The 17,158-nt window shown below is 43.2% G+C and overlaps 1 protein-coding gene across 1 annotated transcript in view; it reads right to left on the reverse strand.

Moving 5' to 3' along the window:
* NSUN5 (NOP2/Sun RNA methyltransferase 5) overlaps positions 1-17,158 on the reverse strand; it is a 30,696-nt gene that overhangs the window by 1,750 nt on the left and 11,788 nt on the right. The window contains exons 5-6 of the mRNA XM_030872023.2: positions 274-412; positions 68-183 (exon numbers count right to left, since the gene is read on the reverse strand). Coding sequence (XP_030727883.1) covers positions 68-183; positions 274-412 — 255 coding nt within the window. The remainder of the gene's footprint in view (positions 1-67; positions 184-273; positions 413-17,158) is intronic.

The raw sequence follows: 17,158 nt of genomic DNA on the forward strand, positions 1-17,158 counted from the left end.
TTCCTTATTTCTTCTTATAAAATATAGGATCAGACCCCACCCCACTCTGTCTGACCATGGCACTCACCCTTGGTTCTTCAGAAGGGCAGCCAAGTGACTGGTCTTATTGCCTGGGGCAGCGCATGCATCGATGACATGGGAACCTGGAGGTGGAGCCAGCAGCATGGCCGGGAGACAGCTCGCCTGGCGGCGCAGAGCACAGGGGCTGGCTCAAAGGGACCCCAGGCTGACCACTCCCCTCCCGCTCCTCCCATTTCCACCCATCCACCCTACCTTGTCTTGTAGGATGAGGTGACCAGCTTGGTACAGTGGATGTTCATGCAGATCTGTTCGGGCAGGAAACACGAGCAACTCCGGCAGCAAGGAATCCAGAAGAAAGCACTTCCCTTTGAGGGCCCGTACGTCCTCGAGGCTGCCGGGGAATAAGAGCTGTTCATGCCACATTTTCTGAACCCCTCCGGGCCAGGCAGCAAGCCAGACATTTCACATGTCACCTAACTGCTTATTTATGCAACAAACGGTTAAAACTGCTATGAGTAAATTAACAAGCTGATAAGATAGAGGCAGCAGTTAAGAGAACAGGCTTCTCAGGCCAGACTCTAGGTTCAGGATCCCACCTCCATCATTTACCAGTGGCGGCAGCACTGACACTTCAGCCTCTGTCTACAGTTCTGGAAAATGGTAGATCTCGTGAGGATTAAATGACATGCAAAATACTTAGGAAAATATTTTGCACAAATTAGACACTCACTAGCCAGTACTATTAAAACACAACCCTGGGGAGAGGGGCCTGGTTCAGGGAGGTAAATGCTGAGCTGATTCCTGATGTTCATATAAGTAACCTGAGGAGGTAAGGTGAAAACTGTACTCTCCACACTGCAAAGAGCATTGTTCATTCACCTGACCCACGTAGAAAACAGGCCTAGAGAATAACAACTCAGAAAGCTATGAAGTAGCAGAGCTGGAATTCAAACCCAAACACAACCATTCTCTACCACCCTGGTCACTAAGCAGCATGCTAGAGGCAGATGGGGGAACATCTACAACAGATGGAGAGAGAGGGAGAGAGAAGAGGCAGCTTCCCAGAGCTGTCAAAGGACAGACCAGGAGGTAGGTGAGTGCAGGGAAGCCTGGGGTGAGGAGCAGCAACCACTGTAATAACAGGTGCACAGCGTGCATGGCAGATGGGCCTGGGAAGGAAGCAGGGGGCACAGCGCAATGGAGAGCCACGGGTTTTCAGCAGGGGAGTAAAGCATCAGATCTGGCTGCAGATCTCTGCAGCCAACACAAGGAGGACAAACATGACAAGAAAGTCTGGAAGTGGGGAGACCAGTTTAGGAGATTATTCTGCCAATCATGATAGGATATGATGCTTAAACCCAGGCAGTATCCAGGAGGACAAAAAGAAAGATGCTGAAGGCACAGTAATAAATGACTGAAAGGAGAGGAGGGAAGCATCTATGATGACTCAGTTTCTGCCTTGACCAAATGGGTGCATAATGGTGATATCTGTTAGGTTAAAACAGGGAATGCACAAGATGCCAGTGCCAGGAACGCAAGGATGGTTCAACACCCACAAAGTAATCAATGCGATATACACAATTAACAAAAAGGATAAAAATCACATGACCATCTCAACAGATGCAGAAAAAGCATTTGAAAAAATTCAACACCGGGCTTCCCTGGTGGCGCAGTGGTTGAGAGTCCGCCTGCCGATGCAGGGGACGCGGGTTCGTGCCCCGGTCCGGGAAGATCCCACATGCCGCGGAGCGGCTGGGCCCGTGAGCCATGGCCGCTGAGCCTGCGCGTCCGGAGCCTGTGCTCCGCAACGGGAGAGGCCACAACAGTGAGAGGCCCGTGTACCACAGAAAGAAAAAAAAATTCAACATCCACTCATAAAAACTCTCAACAAACTGGGTATAGAGGGAACACACCTCAACATAATAAAGGCCATATATGACAAGTCCACAGATAAAATCATACTCAATGGTGAAAAGCTGAAAGCCTTTCCCCTAAGATCAAACACAAGGCAAGGATGCCCACTCTCGCCACTTTCATTCAACCTAGTATTGGAAGTCCTAGTCAGAGCAGTCAGGCAATAAAAATAAAAAGCATCCAAATTGGAAAGGAAGAAGTAAAACTGTCACTATATGCAGATGACATGATTTTATATAAAGAAAACCCTAAAGAATCCACCAAAAAACTATTAGAACTAATAAATTCAGTAAGGGTGCAGGATACAAAATCAATATACAGGGAATTCCATGGCAGACCAGTAATTAGGACTCCGCACTTTCATTGCCAAGGGTGCGGGTTCAATCCCTGGTCAGGGAACTAAGATCCCACAAGACATGTGGCATGCCCCCCCCCCAAAATATATATATACGAAAATCTGTTACATTTCTATACACTAATAATGAACTATCAGAAAAAATTAAGAAAACAATCCCATTTACAATTGCATCAAAAAGTAAAAAATTCCTAAGAATAAATTTAACCAAGGAGGTGAGAGAGAGACCTGCACACTGAAAACTATAAGACATTAATGGAAAAAAACCTGAAGATCAAAAAAAAAAAAAAAAAACCTGAAGATCACACAAATAAATGGAAGGATATTCTGTGCTCATGGATTGGTAGAATTAACACTGTTAAAATGTCCATACTACCCAAAGAAATCCAAAGATTTAACACAATCCCTATCAAAATTCCAATAGCACTTTTCACAGAAACAGAACGAACAATCCTAAAATTTGTATGGAAGCTCAAAAGACCATGAATAGCCAAAGCAATCTTGAGAAAGGAAGAAAAAAGCTGAAGCACCATGCTCCCTGATTTCAAACTATATTGCAAAACCTATACTGCAAAACCACAGTAATCAAAACAGTATGGCACCAAGGAGAAGGTCAAGGTGGCAGAGTAGGAGGATGCTGAGCTCACCTCCCCCCCAATGAACATAGCAAAAATACATCTACAATGTGGAGCAATTCCCACTGACAACAAACTGGAGACTAGCAGAAAGACTCTTATACAACCAAGGGTGTAAAGAAAAACCCACATGGAATATGGGTAGGAAGAGAAGCAATCAGGTCAGGACCTGTGCCCCTAGGAGGGGACAAAGAAGAGAGGGATTACACAATCCTCCTTGGGTTTCAGGATGCTGGCACCATCTGGGTGGCATCACCTGAAGGACCACATGGAAGCTGATTCCCTGCCACAGACACCCTCACTATTCATTACCAAGAGGAACTCCTATTGATACTGTGGTGTAATACTTGTAGACTTTTAAAAAATCAGTATTTATTAACAACCAGGAAAAAAATGGAGCTCATACTTAACATATGACTCCATGACTTGTTTTCCCATTTGCTATATTGTCAATAAACATTCACACCATCAATGTAAGCAGCTCCCTGATATTTCACAGTCTGGATAAAACCAAAATTTACTGAACCAAATACATATTGTTGGGATATTTTAGAATAAATGTAGATCGAGACCAATTTTCCCCTATTCGAAACAAAATTATGAACATTTCAGAAGTGCAATCTAACAATAAATGACTAAAAGCAAAATGGCTCAAAAAGGATACACAGGGCTTCCCTGGTGGCGCAGTGGTTAAGAATCCGCCTGCCAATGCAGGGGACACAGGATCAAGCCCTGGTCCAGGAAGAGCCCACATGCCACAGAGCAGCTAAGCCCACATGCCACAACTACTGAGCCTACGTGCCACAACAACTAAAGCCCGTGTACCTACAGCCCGTGCTCTGCAACAAGAGAAGCCACCACAATGAGAAGCCTGCGCACCACAACGAAGAGTAGCCCCCCTCTCACCGCAACTAGAGAAAGCCTGTGCGCAGCAACAAAGACCCAACGCAGCCAAAAATAAGGGTGCACAGGTGAGTGGTTCAAACCACATTATTAGGCACCACAGCCCTAGGGTCTGACACCAGGAAGATGAATCCCCTTAGCTGGTTTGAAAACGAGTAGGACTTACAGAACAGCTGTTAGAAACCTAGATTCCACTCATGAAAAACAAGCACATGCTTGCTTACTCCAGGGAACAAGGTGCAGGAAGCTGACTGAAACAGCCTGGGACTCTGGCTGGTTTCCTGCAAATGCCCCAGCCCAGTGCACACCCCAGCCCACGTCAAGCAGCTGCACTGATTCCTTGGCTCTGGCACAGCTCTACGCTAGGGAGAAGGCTGCCGGTGCCAAGGAGAGTGCACAGTTTGGGGGGTGGGGTGGGGACGAAGCCAGCTCAGACCTGGCATGGCATTCAGTTGGGGCAAGGGCAGCCATTACTGGCATTCGTAGAAGCAACAGATCAGGAGTGGTCTGGAGCTGACTGGCATGCCAGGACTGCCCCAGAGTGTGCCCCAGCCCGTGCCAAGCACCCACTCCAGGCCCTCTTGCTCCAGCACCACCCCCTCTGGGGCAAAGGTGCCATTGCTGGGAGCAGGGTAGAAAGCACACTTAGAGGAAACAGAACCAGTTCAGACCCAAACCTCGGCTTCTGCTCCAGTATCCTGGGACCAGACACCACTCTCAGTAGGGCAGTGACAGCCACTGAGAATAGGAAAAGCCCTGGCTCACACCTGGCTCTGGCTCTAGCTCTAGCCCCTCCACCTCCAGCCCCACCTCCCACCAAGGTGATAGCTGCCAGCACACCCTGGGGAAAGACATGACCTGTGCTTACTTTAGATCCAGTTCTCCCACCAAAGGCACTGGGCACACAGAGACTGCATAGTGATGCTCCCACACAAGGATACCCCTTCGAGACTGGGATAGGTAACTTTTTCACCTAATTTCATAAAGTTAAGCGAAATAAGAAGACAGATGAATTTGTTCCAAACAAAAAAAACAGGGAAAAAACCTGAAAAAAAACAACTAATGAAACAGATAAATAATTTACTAGATAAAGTGTTCAAAGCATTAGTAATAAGAGTGCTAACTGAACTAGGGAAAACAGACGAACACAGTGAAAATTTTTACAAGGAACTAGAAAATATAAAAAGGAACCAAGTCAAAGCTGAAGAATACAGTAAGTGAAATGAAAAACACACTAGAAGGAATTAACATCAGATCAAGTGATACAGAAGAACACACATTTGATCTGGAAAACAGAATAATGGAAACTACCTAATCAGAACAACAAAAAAATCTTTAAAAAATGAGACCAGTTTAAGGGATCTCTGGGACAACATCAAGTGTACTAATATTCACATTATAGTGGTCCCAGAAGGAGGGGAGAGAGAGAGAGGTCAAAAATGTATTTGGTGAAATTATGGTTGAAAACTTCCCAAACCTGAAGAAGGAAACAAATATCCAGGTATAGGAATCACAGAGAGTCCCAAACAAGACGAACCCAAAGAGACCCACACCAAGACATCATAATTAAAATGGCAAAAGTTAAAGAGAGAATTCTAAAGGCAGCAAGAGAAAAACAAAGAGTAACATACAAGGGAATACCCAGAAGGCTACCAGCTGATTTCTCTGCAGAAACTTTGCAGGCAAGAAGGGAGTGGCATGATATATCTAAGGTGCTGAAAGGGAAAACCCTACAATGTAGGATACTCTATCCACCAAGATTATCATTTAGAATTAAAGAAGAGAGAAAGAACCTCTCAGAGAAGCAAAAAATAAAAGAGCTCATCACTACTAAACCAACTCTAAAAGACATGTTAAAGGGTTTTCTCTAAGTAGAAAAGAAAAGGCTATAACAAGAAGTAAGAATTTATAGGAAAGGAAAAATCTCACTTGTAAGACAAACATATAGTAAAGGTGTGGATCAACCACTTAAGCCAGTATGAAGATTAAAAGACAAAAGTTGTAAAATCAACTATAACTACAATAAACAGTTAAAGGATAAACATGAAGATATAAAACATGACATCAAAAACACAAAACATAGGGGAGAACAGTGAAAAAACATACATCTTTTAGAATGTGTCTGACCTTAAATGGCTATCAGTTTAAAACAAGTAGATACAGTTATAGATCAACATATATGAACCCCATGGTAACTACAAATCAAAACCTACAGTAGAAACACAAAAATCAGAGAGAAAGGAGCACAAGCATACCACTTAAGAAAAATCATCAAACCACAAGGGAAGAAACTAAGAACAGAGAAGAACTACAAAAACACCCAGAAAACAAGCAACAAAATGGTACATACCTATCAACAATCACTTTAAATGTCAATGGACTAAACGACTCAATCAAAAGACATAGGTAGCTGACTGGATTTTAAAAAAAACAAGACCCATCTATATGCGGCTTACAAGAGGCTCACTTCAGAGCTAAAGACACACACAGACAAGTGAGGGGATGCTGGGGTAGCAATATTCATATCAGACAGAGTAGACTTTAAAACACAGTCTGTAACAAAAGACAAAGAAGGGCATTATATAATGATGAAGGGATCAATAAAAGAAGAGGATGGGGCTTCCCTGGTGGTGCAGTGGTTGAGAGTCTGCCTGCCAATCCAGGGGACATGGGTTCATGCCCCGGTCCAGGAGGATCCCACGTGCCACGGAGCGGCTGGGCCCGTGAGCCATGGCCGCTGAGCCTGCGCGTCCAGAGCCTGTGCTCCGCAGCAGGAGAGGCCACAGCAGTGAGAGGCCCGCGTACCGCAAAAAAAAAAAAAGAAGAGGATATTACACTCAGTAACATATATGTACCTAATATAGGAGCATCTAAATATATAAAGCAAATATTAACAAACATAAAGGGAGAAACAGACATTTATAAAATAACAGTAGGAAACTTTAGCACCACACTTACATCAAGGGACATATTGTCCAGACAGACAGAAAATCAATAAAGAAACAGTGGTCTTGAATTACACATTAAACCAGTTGGACTTAATCGATATCTACAGGACATTTCATCCCAAAACAGCAGAATACACATTCTTTTCAAGTGCACATGGAATATTCTCCAGATAAATCACATGCTAGGCCACAAAACAAGTCTCAACAAATTTAAGAGAATATATCAAACATTTTTTCCAACCACAACAGTATGAAACTAGAAATCAATCACAGGAAGAAAAATGGGAAAAACACAAACACATGGAAACTAAACAATACACCACAAAAAAGCCCCAATGGGTCAATGAAGAAATCAAAAAGGAAATCAGAAAATACCTTAAGACAAACAAAAATAAAAACTCAACTTTCCAAAACCTATGGGATGCAGCAAAAGCAGTTCTAAGAGAGCAGTTTATAGCAAATACAGGCCTACCTCAAGAAACAAGAAAACTTTCAAATCATCAACCTAACCTATCATGTAAAAGAATCAGAAAAAGAACAAAGCCCAAAGTAAGCAGAAAGAAGAAAATAATAAAGAGAAGAAATAAAATAGAGACCAAAAAACAAACAAACAAAAAAATAGAAAAGATCAATGAAATCAAAACCTGATTTTTTTTTAAAGGATAAAATTGATAAGCCTTTAACCAGGCTCATCAAGAAAAAAAGAGGGCTTCCCTGATGGCGCAGTGGTTGGGAGTCTGCCTGCCGGTGCAGGGGACACAGGTTCGTGCCCCGGTCCAGGAGGATCCCACGTGCCGCAGAGCGGCTGGGCCCATGAGCCATGGCCGCTGAGCCTGCGCACCTGGAGCCTGTGCTCCGCAACGGGAGAGGCCATGGCCATGAGAGGCCTGCGTACCGCAAAAAGAAAAGAAAAAAAAAAAGAGAGAGGACCTAAATAAAAGAAATAAAAAAGGAAATATTACAACCGATATCATAGAGATTAAAAAAATCATAAGATCCCATTTGTTTATTTTTATTTTAATTTTCATTACTCTAGGAGGTGGGTCAAAAAAGATGCTGCTGTGATTTATGTCATAGAGTGTTCTGCCTGTGTTTTCCTCTAAGAGTTTTATAGTATCTGGCCTTACATTTATGTCTTTAATCCATTTTGAGTTTATTTTTGTGTATGGTGTTAGGGAGTGTTCCAATCTCATTCTTTTACATGCAGCTGTCCAGTTTTCCCAGCACCACTTATTGAAGAGGCTATCTTTGCTCTATTGTATATTCTGGCCTCCTCTGTCATAGATTAGGTGACCACAGGTGTGTGTGTTTATCTCTGGGCTTTCTATCCTTTTCCATTGATCTATATTTCTGTTTTGTGCCAGTACCATACTGTCTTGATTACTGTAGCTTTGTAGTATAGTCTGAAGTCAGGGAGCCTGCTTCCTCCAGCTCCATTTTTGTTTCTCAAGATTGCTTTGGCTATTCGAGGTCTCAAAGAAAACCATAAAGAAGAAGAAAAGACAACCCTCAGAATGGGAGAAAATATTTGCAAGTGAAGCAACTGACAAAGGACTGCTCTCTAAAATATACAAGCAGCTCATACAACTCAATATCAAAAAAACAAATAACCCAATCAAAAAATGGGCAGAAGACCTAAATAGACATTTCTCCAAAGAAGACATACAGATGGCCAACAAACACATGAAAAGCTGCTCAACATCACTAATTATTAGAGAAATGCAAATCAAAACTGCAAGGTACCACCTCACACTGGTCAGAATGGCCATCATCAAAAAACCTACAAACAATAAATGCTGGAGAGGGTGTGGAGAAAAGGCAACCTTCATACACTGTTGGTGGGAATGTAAATTGATTCAGCCACGATGGAAAACAGTATGGAGGTTCCTTAAAAAAAATAAAAATAGAACTACCATACAACCCAACAATCCCACTACTGGGCATATACCCAGAGAAAACCATAATTCAAAAAAACACAGGCACCCCAATGTTCATTTCAGCACTATTTACAACAGCCAGGACATGGACGCAACCTAAATGTCCATCAACAGAGGAAAAGATAAAGAAGATGTGGTATATACACAATGGATATATAGATATACACAATGGAATATTACTCAGCCATAAAAAGGAATGAAATTGGGTCATTTGTAGAGACGTGGATGGACCTAGAGAATGTCATACAGAGTGAAGTCAGAAAGAGAAAACCAAATATCTTATAATAACGCATATATGTGGGATCTAGAAAATGGTATAGGTGCTTGCAAAGCAGAAATAGAGACACAGACGTTAAGAACAAATGTATGGATAGCAAGGGGGAAAGGCGTGGGGTGTGAGGAAGTGGGAGACTGGGATTGACACATATACATTATTGATACTATGTATGAAACAGACAACTGGTGAGAACATACTGTATAGCACAGGGAACTCTACCTAATGCACTGTGGTAACCTAAATGGGAAGGAAGTCCAAAGGGAGGGGATATCTGTTATGTGTACAGCTGATTTCATTCTGTTGTGCAGCGGAGGCTAACACAACATTGTAAAGCAACCATACTCCAATAAAAATTTAGAAAAATCAATCTGAAAAAACAACATAAGAGAATACTATGAAAAACAGTTATATGCCAACAAAAGACAACCTAGAAGAAATGGATAAACTTCTAAAAACATACAATCCTACAAGACTGAATCAGGAAGAAATAGACAAATCTGAAGAGACCAATCACTAGTAGTAAAATTGAATCAGTAATCAAAAAACTCCCAGCAAACAAAACTCCAGGACCAGATGGTTTCACAGGGAAATTCTACCAAATATATAAGGAAGAGCTAATACCTATCCTTCTCAAACTATTACCAAAAAACTGAAGACGGAACACTCCCATATTCATTCTACAAGGTCACCATTACCCTGCTACCAAAATCAGACAAAGAAACACTCCAAAAAAAAAAAAAAGAAAATTACAGGCCAATATCTCTGATGAATATGGATGCAAAAATCCTCAACAAAATATTCGCGAACTGAATTTTAACAATATATAAAAAGGATCATACACCATAATCAAGTGGGATTTATTCCAGGGATGGTTCAATATCCCCAAATCAATCAATGTGATACACCACATCAATAAAAGGAAGGATAAAAATCACAAGACCATCTCAATAAATGCAGAAAAAGCATCTGAAAAAATTCAACATCTATTCATGATGAAAACTCTCATCAAAGTTGGTATTAAAGTAACATATCTCAACATAACAAAGTCTGTATATGACAAACCCACAGCTCACATCATACTCAATGGGGAAAAGCTAAAAGCTTTTCCTCTAAAATCAGGAATAAGACAAGGATGCCTACTCTAGCCACTTCTATTTATCACAGTATTGGAAGTCCTATCCAAAGCAATCAGACAAGAAAAAGAAATAAAAATGCATCCAAATTGGAAGGGAAGTAAAACTATCACTATTTACAGATGACAAGATAAAGAAAACCCTAAAGTTGCCACAAAAAAACGGTTCATTAGAAAATGAATCCAGTAAAGTTGCAGGGTACAAGATTAGCATTATACACTTTTCTATGCACTAATAATGAACTATTAGAAGGCAAGAAAACAATCCTGTTCAAAAGTGCATCAAAAAGAATTAAATAACTAGGAATAAACTTAACCACAGAGGTAAAAGACCTATACTCTGAAAACTATGACACTGATGAAGGAAACTGAAATGATACAAAGAAATGGAAAGATACCCATATTAAGGGATTGGAAGAATTTAAATTGTTAAAATGTCCATACTATCCAAAACAATCTACAGATTTAATGCAATCCTTATCAAAATATCCATGACATTTTTCATAGAACTAGAACAAATAATCTTAAAATTTATATGGAACCACAAAAGACCCTGAATAGCCAAAGCAATCTTGAGAAAAAAGAACAAAGCCAGAGGTATGAAGCTCCCAGACTTCAGACTCTACTACAAAGCTACACTAATCAAAACAGTAAGGTACTGGCCAAAACACAGACACATAGATCAATGAAACAGAACAGAGAGCCCAGAAATAAACCCACAAACTTATGGTCAATTAATCTATGACAACAGAGGCAAGAATATGCAAAAGGGAAAAGACAAAGTCTCTTCAATAGGTGGTGCTAGGAAAAACAGACAGCTATATGTAAAAGAATGAAATTAGAACATTTTCTCACACCATATACAAAAATAAACTCAAATCAATTAAAGACATACATGTAAGACCAGAAACCAAAAAACTCCTAGAAGAAAACATAGGCAGAACACTCTTTGACATTAATTGTAGGGGAATTCCCTGGCAGTCCAGTGGTTAGGACTCTGTCCTTCCTCTGCAGGGGACACGGGTTCAATCCCTGGTCAGGGAACGAACAAAGATTCTACAAGCTGCGTAGCGCAGCCAAAACAAACAAAAAAAAACTAGCAATTTTTTTGTTTTTTGATCTGTCTCCTATGGCAAAGGAAACAAAATAAATAAATAGGACTAGTTAAACTTAAAAGCTTTGGTACAGCAAAGGAAACCACTGACAAAATGAAAAGACAACCTACTGAATGACAGAAAATATTCATGAATGATATGAGTGATAGGGATTAACATCCAAAAACATATAAACAGCTAAGACAACTCAACATCAAAAATACAAACAACTGGGCTTCCCTGGTGGCGCAGTGGTTGAGAGTCCGCCTGCCGATGCAGGGGACACGGGTTCGTGCCCCGGTCCAGGAAGATCCCACATGCCGCGGAGCGGCTGGGCCCGTGAGCCATGGCCGCTGAGCCTGCGCGTCCGGAGCCTGTGCTCCGCAACGGGGGAGGCCACAACAGTGAGAGGCCCGCATACCACCAAAAAAAAAAAAAAAAAGGTACAAGCTTCCAGTTACAAAAAAAATGAGTCGGTCTTCCCTGGTGGCGCAGTGGTTACGAATACGCCTGCCAATGCAGGGGACACAGGTTCGAGCCCTGGTCCAGGAAGATCCCACACACTGCGGTGCAACTAAGTCCGTGTGCCACAACTACTAAGCCTGCGCTCTAGAGCCCACAAGCCACAACTACTGAGCCCACGTGCCACAACTACTGAAGCCCATGTGCCTAGAGCCTGTGCTCCACAACAAGAGCAACCACTACAATGAGAAGCCCGTGCACCGCAACGAAGAGTAGCCCCCGCTCACAGCAACTAGAGAAAGCCTGCACGCAGCAACGAAGACCCAATGCAGCCAAAAATAAATAAATTAATTTTTTTTAAAAATGAGTCATGGGTATGAAATGTACAGTATGGGGAATATAATCAATAACTATGTAATATCTTTGTATGGTGATGGATGGTAACTAGACTTATCAATTGTGGTGATCGTTTTGAAATGTATAGAAATATCAAATCACTATGCTGTGTAACATGAATTAACAGTGTTATAGGTCAATTATACTTCAAAAACAAATCAACCAACTCATAGAAAATGAGATCAGATTTGTGGTTACCAAAGATGAGGGGGAACTGGATGAAGGTAGTCAAAAGGTACAAACTTCCAGTTATACAATAAATAAAGTATTAGGAACGTAACATACACCATGATAAATATAATTAATACCGGTATATGTTACATATGAAAGTTGTTAAGAGAATAAATCCTAAGAGTTCTCATCACAAGGAAGAATATATTTCTTTTCCATCTCTTTCATTCTGTATCTATGTGAGATGATGGATGGACACTAAACTTACTGTGGTCATCATTTCATGATGTATGTAAGTGAAATCATTATGCTGTGCACCTCAGACTTCTACTGTGCTGTATGTCAATTACATCTCAATAAAACTGAAAGGAAAATAAAAGACTTGTATGTAAAACCTGAAACCATAAAATGCCTAGAAGAAAACAGGTGTAAGCTCCTTTACATCATCCTTGGCAACGATTTTTTGGATTTGACACCAAAAGCAAAGGCAACAGGGGCTTCCCTGGTGGCGCAGTGGTTGAGAGTCCGCCTGCCGATGCAGGGGATATGGGTTCGTGTCCTGATCCGGGAAGATCCCACATGCCACGGAGCGGCTGGGCCCGTGAGCCATGGCCGCTGAGCCTGCGCGTCCGGAGCCTGTGCTCCGCAACGGGAGAGGCCACAGCAGTGAGAGGCCCGCGCACCACAAAAAAAAAAAAAAAAAAAAAAAAGCAAAGGCAACAAAAGCAAGCAAAACAAACACAAAAACCAAGTGACACTACATCAAAGCTTCTGCACAGCAAAGGAAACCATCCACAAAATGAAAAGGCAATCTATGGAATGGGGGGAAATATTTGCAAATCATGTATCTGATAAGGGCTTAATATCCAAAATACACAGCGAACTCATACAACTCAACAGTTTATTAAAAACACCCAATTAAAAAATGGGCAGAGCCTCTAGAGAGATATTTTTCCAAAGAAGACATACAGATGGCCAACAGGTACACTACACTGTACGGTTGTTAGCATAAGTGACACCATCATAAGTCAGGACAGTTTCTCCTGTCCTGCTGACTCTACTCAGGACTGTACTGTGCAGTAAATCTTCTCTGCCGTCAGGGCTTTGTAGTTAATAGACAGTGTTTAATAATCATTAGGACCAGTGGCCTCTATGCTCCATTAGTCCCCAAACAATGATGAAAACCTTCGCTGGTGTATTCCCAGCACCCATGAGACTCGTTACTGATTTATAAATCTTGACTTAGGAATGCACGCCCTGTTTCCAAGGACCTACCCGCATACCCTAGGTTAACTATAAAATTGTCCCATTGGCCCCTCTGTTGTGCAGAGTGCAGCAACGAATCCTTCCAGATTGTTGTCTGACCAATCCCACCCCGTAAGTTACCCTATAATAAACTGATCCATTGATTATCTAGAGCTGCCTGCCTCATTTTTCGGCCTCCTGATGCCTTCTCAGTTCAGTGGGCACTTTTCATTCCCTCCATCCTCCAACAATTGGCAAGCCAGTCAGGAAACTGAAAACGACACAGGAATGGGTAAAGGGGCAGTAAAGCCCATTGATGGTAGGGGAAATCCCAGGCTGGCCAGCCACTTCCACGTGCAGTGATTTGGCCAGGCTTAGGGAACACTTCCAGCCAGTGTGTGAGTACAGGGATGCCCCCAAAACACCGAAGGGCTTATTAGATATATCAACTGAAGCGGTGGGAAAGCAAAAAGTGGAAAAACAAAGTAAGCTATTGCATTGCATGACCTTTGTTATGCGCTCTAATGACTGGCACAGAAAAAGAATTACAGCTCAACAGGGAACTAAAGACTAAAGAGGCGCCGGCATTAGAAAGGGATGTCCAGATGGCAAGTTCCACCACTTCAGACATATGTTAAGGACAATACAACAGGAAGAACATGTTGAAGTGATAACATGTAAGATGCCTAAAATGCAGGGCCACAGGCTGTTCCATTCAAACATGAGGAGCTTTTCACAGGAGAACTGGGACCCCAAGAGGTGGGATCCTTGGGATAACTACATGTCAGAAGATGTGGACATAACTCTAGAGGAGGAAGACCTGCAGGCAAGACCTCTGATCCAAACTACAACACAGGCCACTAGGGAGCCAGGAGATAACCGAGAGGAGATCCCTAGAATCCAAGACACAACTATGCGGGGATATTTCTCCACTGAGTTAGAATTCACTGGCAGGTTTAAACAAAAAAGTAGGAAAGGAATTGCAGCCTGGGTGCTCCGTTCATGGGATACTGGGAGAAATGGCATTATATTAAATGAGTCAGAAACGTCAAAAATGGCCTTGGTCACAGCACAGCCCACCCTCCAGCAACATTTGTATGCGACTGGGTTGGGAGAAACCCAAGGGTGGCTACAGCCACCTTGATTGACTAGATACGTGCAGGTATACACACGGCTGGGCCAAATGAGGGGGATGTGCCGTCTCCATCCTGAAGATGGGCCTCTACGCAAGAGTTACAAGAAGTAGCTACGGGAATTGGGAACAAAGCATGCTGCCTATGCTCCTAATTTCCGAGAACTTGATGAAGAGTTGTTTACAACAGGTATGAAGGGTGGCATCCTGCAGTCTGCTCTAGGGGCTTGGCACGGGCCCCAATGATTAATCGACTCATTCAGACAGGGCACCCATGATAGCTGATCTAAGCAAAACGGAAAAGATCTGGCATAAGAGAAATAGAAGGGGAGATAAAGGCAAAGAGAAAAAAACGAAAAGTGAGGAAACTAAACAAAGGGGCCCAACTAGAATTTCCCACAATTATGGTAAGACCTGGTATTAGCTGGAACCCGTAAGGAGAATATAAATAAACTAATCTGATCCTTTTAACCTCATGGAAAGCATTACCCAATGAAATAAGTTTACTCTTCAGCCAGCAAGAGAAAAAGAGGAACAGGCTTAAGCCTATGCTCCACAGGGGCAGGAAGATAACGAACAGGGGTGCAGGGCTTCCCTGGTGGCGCAGTGGTTGAGAGTCCGCCTGCCGATGCAGGGGACGCGGGTTCGTGCCCCGGTCCGGGAGGATCCCACGTGCCGTGGAGCGGCTGGGCCCGTGAGCCGTGGCCGCTGAGCCTGCGCGTCCGGAGTCTGTGCTCCACAACGGGAGAGGCCACGACAGTGAGAGGCCCGCGTACCGCAAAAAAAAAAAAGAACAGGGGTGCATACGCCCCACTCCTAGGGGTTAGGGGTGAAGTCAAGGTTGCTCCTTGGTGCAGGCCACAGGGGGCAACTGGAGGTCCCATACTGAACTATTAGTCCCACACCAATAAACAGACTGTCCCGGCTTTAACAGACACTGTGCCAAGTGTACCCTGATTTATGGGAATCCATCCAAGTTCCAAGGGGAAACACAAGCCACTGATGGGTATGGAGGCCAGAGGTGAGGATGCAACAAGTGAGCCTGTACTTACAAGCTGGAAGACACCCCACCCCCCGGACCCTGCTCATCCCCTTCTGGTTTATATTTTCCCCATACCTGAGTATATTTTGGGTGTGGATGTCCTACAGGACCTGGACCTCATAACCACCATGAGCGAATTCCACTTATGGATCCGAGCAGTCAAGCCTGCAATGGTGGACCATGGTAAACGGGATCCTGTAAAGTTGCCTATCCCGTGGAGAGTGGTGGCAATAAAAAATATCACCTACCTGGGGGACAGGAAAAAATAACAGCTACCGTCAAGGAATTAGGGAAGGTGGAAGTTAAAAGACCGGCACAAAGCCCGCTAAATAGCCCCATGTGGCTGATGGAAAAACCAAACCTGGCGCATGATAGTAGATTACAGAGAATTAAACAAGGCAACACCTCCCTATCTATGCAGCAGTTCCAAACAGCCCAACCCCTGGATCCAATTCCTCTTCCCTTTAGACAGATCACTGTGTCTTAGGTTTGTCTAATACCTTTTTCAGCACACCCTTAGATAAGGAGTCCCAGGACCAGTTCACCTTCACGTGGAATGGGAGACAACAGACTTTTACTGTCTTACCCCAAGGTTGTCTGTATAGTCCTGCTGTATGTCATGGGATGGTGGCCTGGGATTTGGAAAACTGGGCTTTCCCTCCCTCTTTAGTTCTCTATCATTACATCGATGAGATGTCAAGCTGTGATGCCTTGCGCTCTCTTCCCCAAGCCACTACGCCTCTTCAGGAACATTTAAAAGCACAGGGATGGGAGGCAAACGCCAACAAGGTGCAAGGACGGAGATAGTCAGTAAAGCTCTTTGGAGTTACCTGGTCTGGCAAGACTAAAGTGATGCCTGAGGCTGTTTTGATAAAACACAGGTGTATCCCATGCCCTGACATGTGAAAGAACTACAGGCCTTTATAGGTCTGCTAGGGTACTGGCACCCTTCTACTCCCCACCTCGACCAGATATTAAAACCACTATATGCTTTAATGAAAAAGAGAACAATCTGGGACTGGAATACCCCACAAGAGGCTTCTGCAAAGGCCAAGTTGATTGTCCAAGGACTGAGGGTGTTAATGCCAGGTGCGAGTTGCGAATTGGATTTAAGTATATACATCCAGATGGGTTTGGGTGGAGGCTCTGGCAGCAACAAAATGGGAAATAAGTCCTGCTAGGAGTTTGGTCTCAATAACAGAAAGGGGCAGAGAACCGGTATGGTCCTAAAGAAAAACAACTGTCAGCAGTTTATCTAGCCTTACAACAAACCAAGGGTCTGACCACCGACCTACCGGCTGACATACAGAATTCCTACCTGTGTGCGACTGAGCACCTTACAAAGTGTAAGCCTACTCAACAGAAAAGCACCCTCTCCCGGGAGGTGCATGCCTGATTAGGGCCGGTGACCTACAGCGACCCACCAAAGACCCCCGCAACATCACCTGCTGCATCCCCTCTACCACAGGTACAGGGAGACACCGGGATGCCCCC

This window comes from Globicephala melas, chromosome 15 (assembly GCF_963455315.2).
Source record: "Globicephala melas chromosome 15, mGloMel1.2, whole genome shotgun sequence".
NCBI classification, from domain to species: domain Eukaryota; kingdom Metazoa; phylum Chordata; class Mammalia; order Artiodactyla; family Delphinidae; genus Globicephala; species Globicephala melas.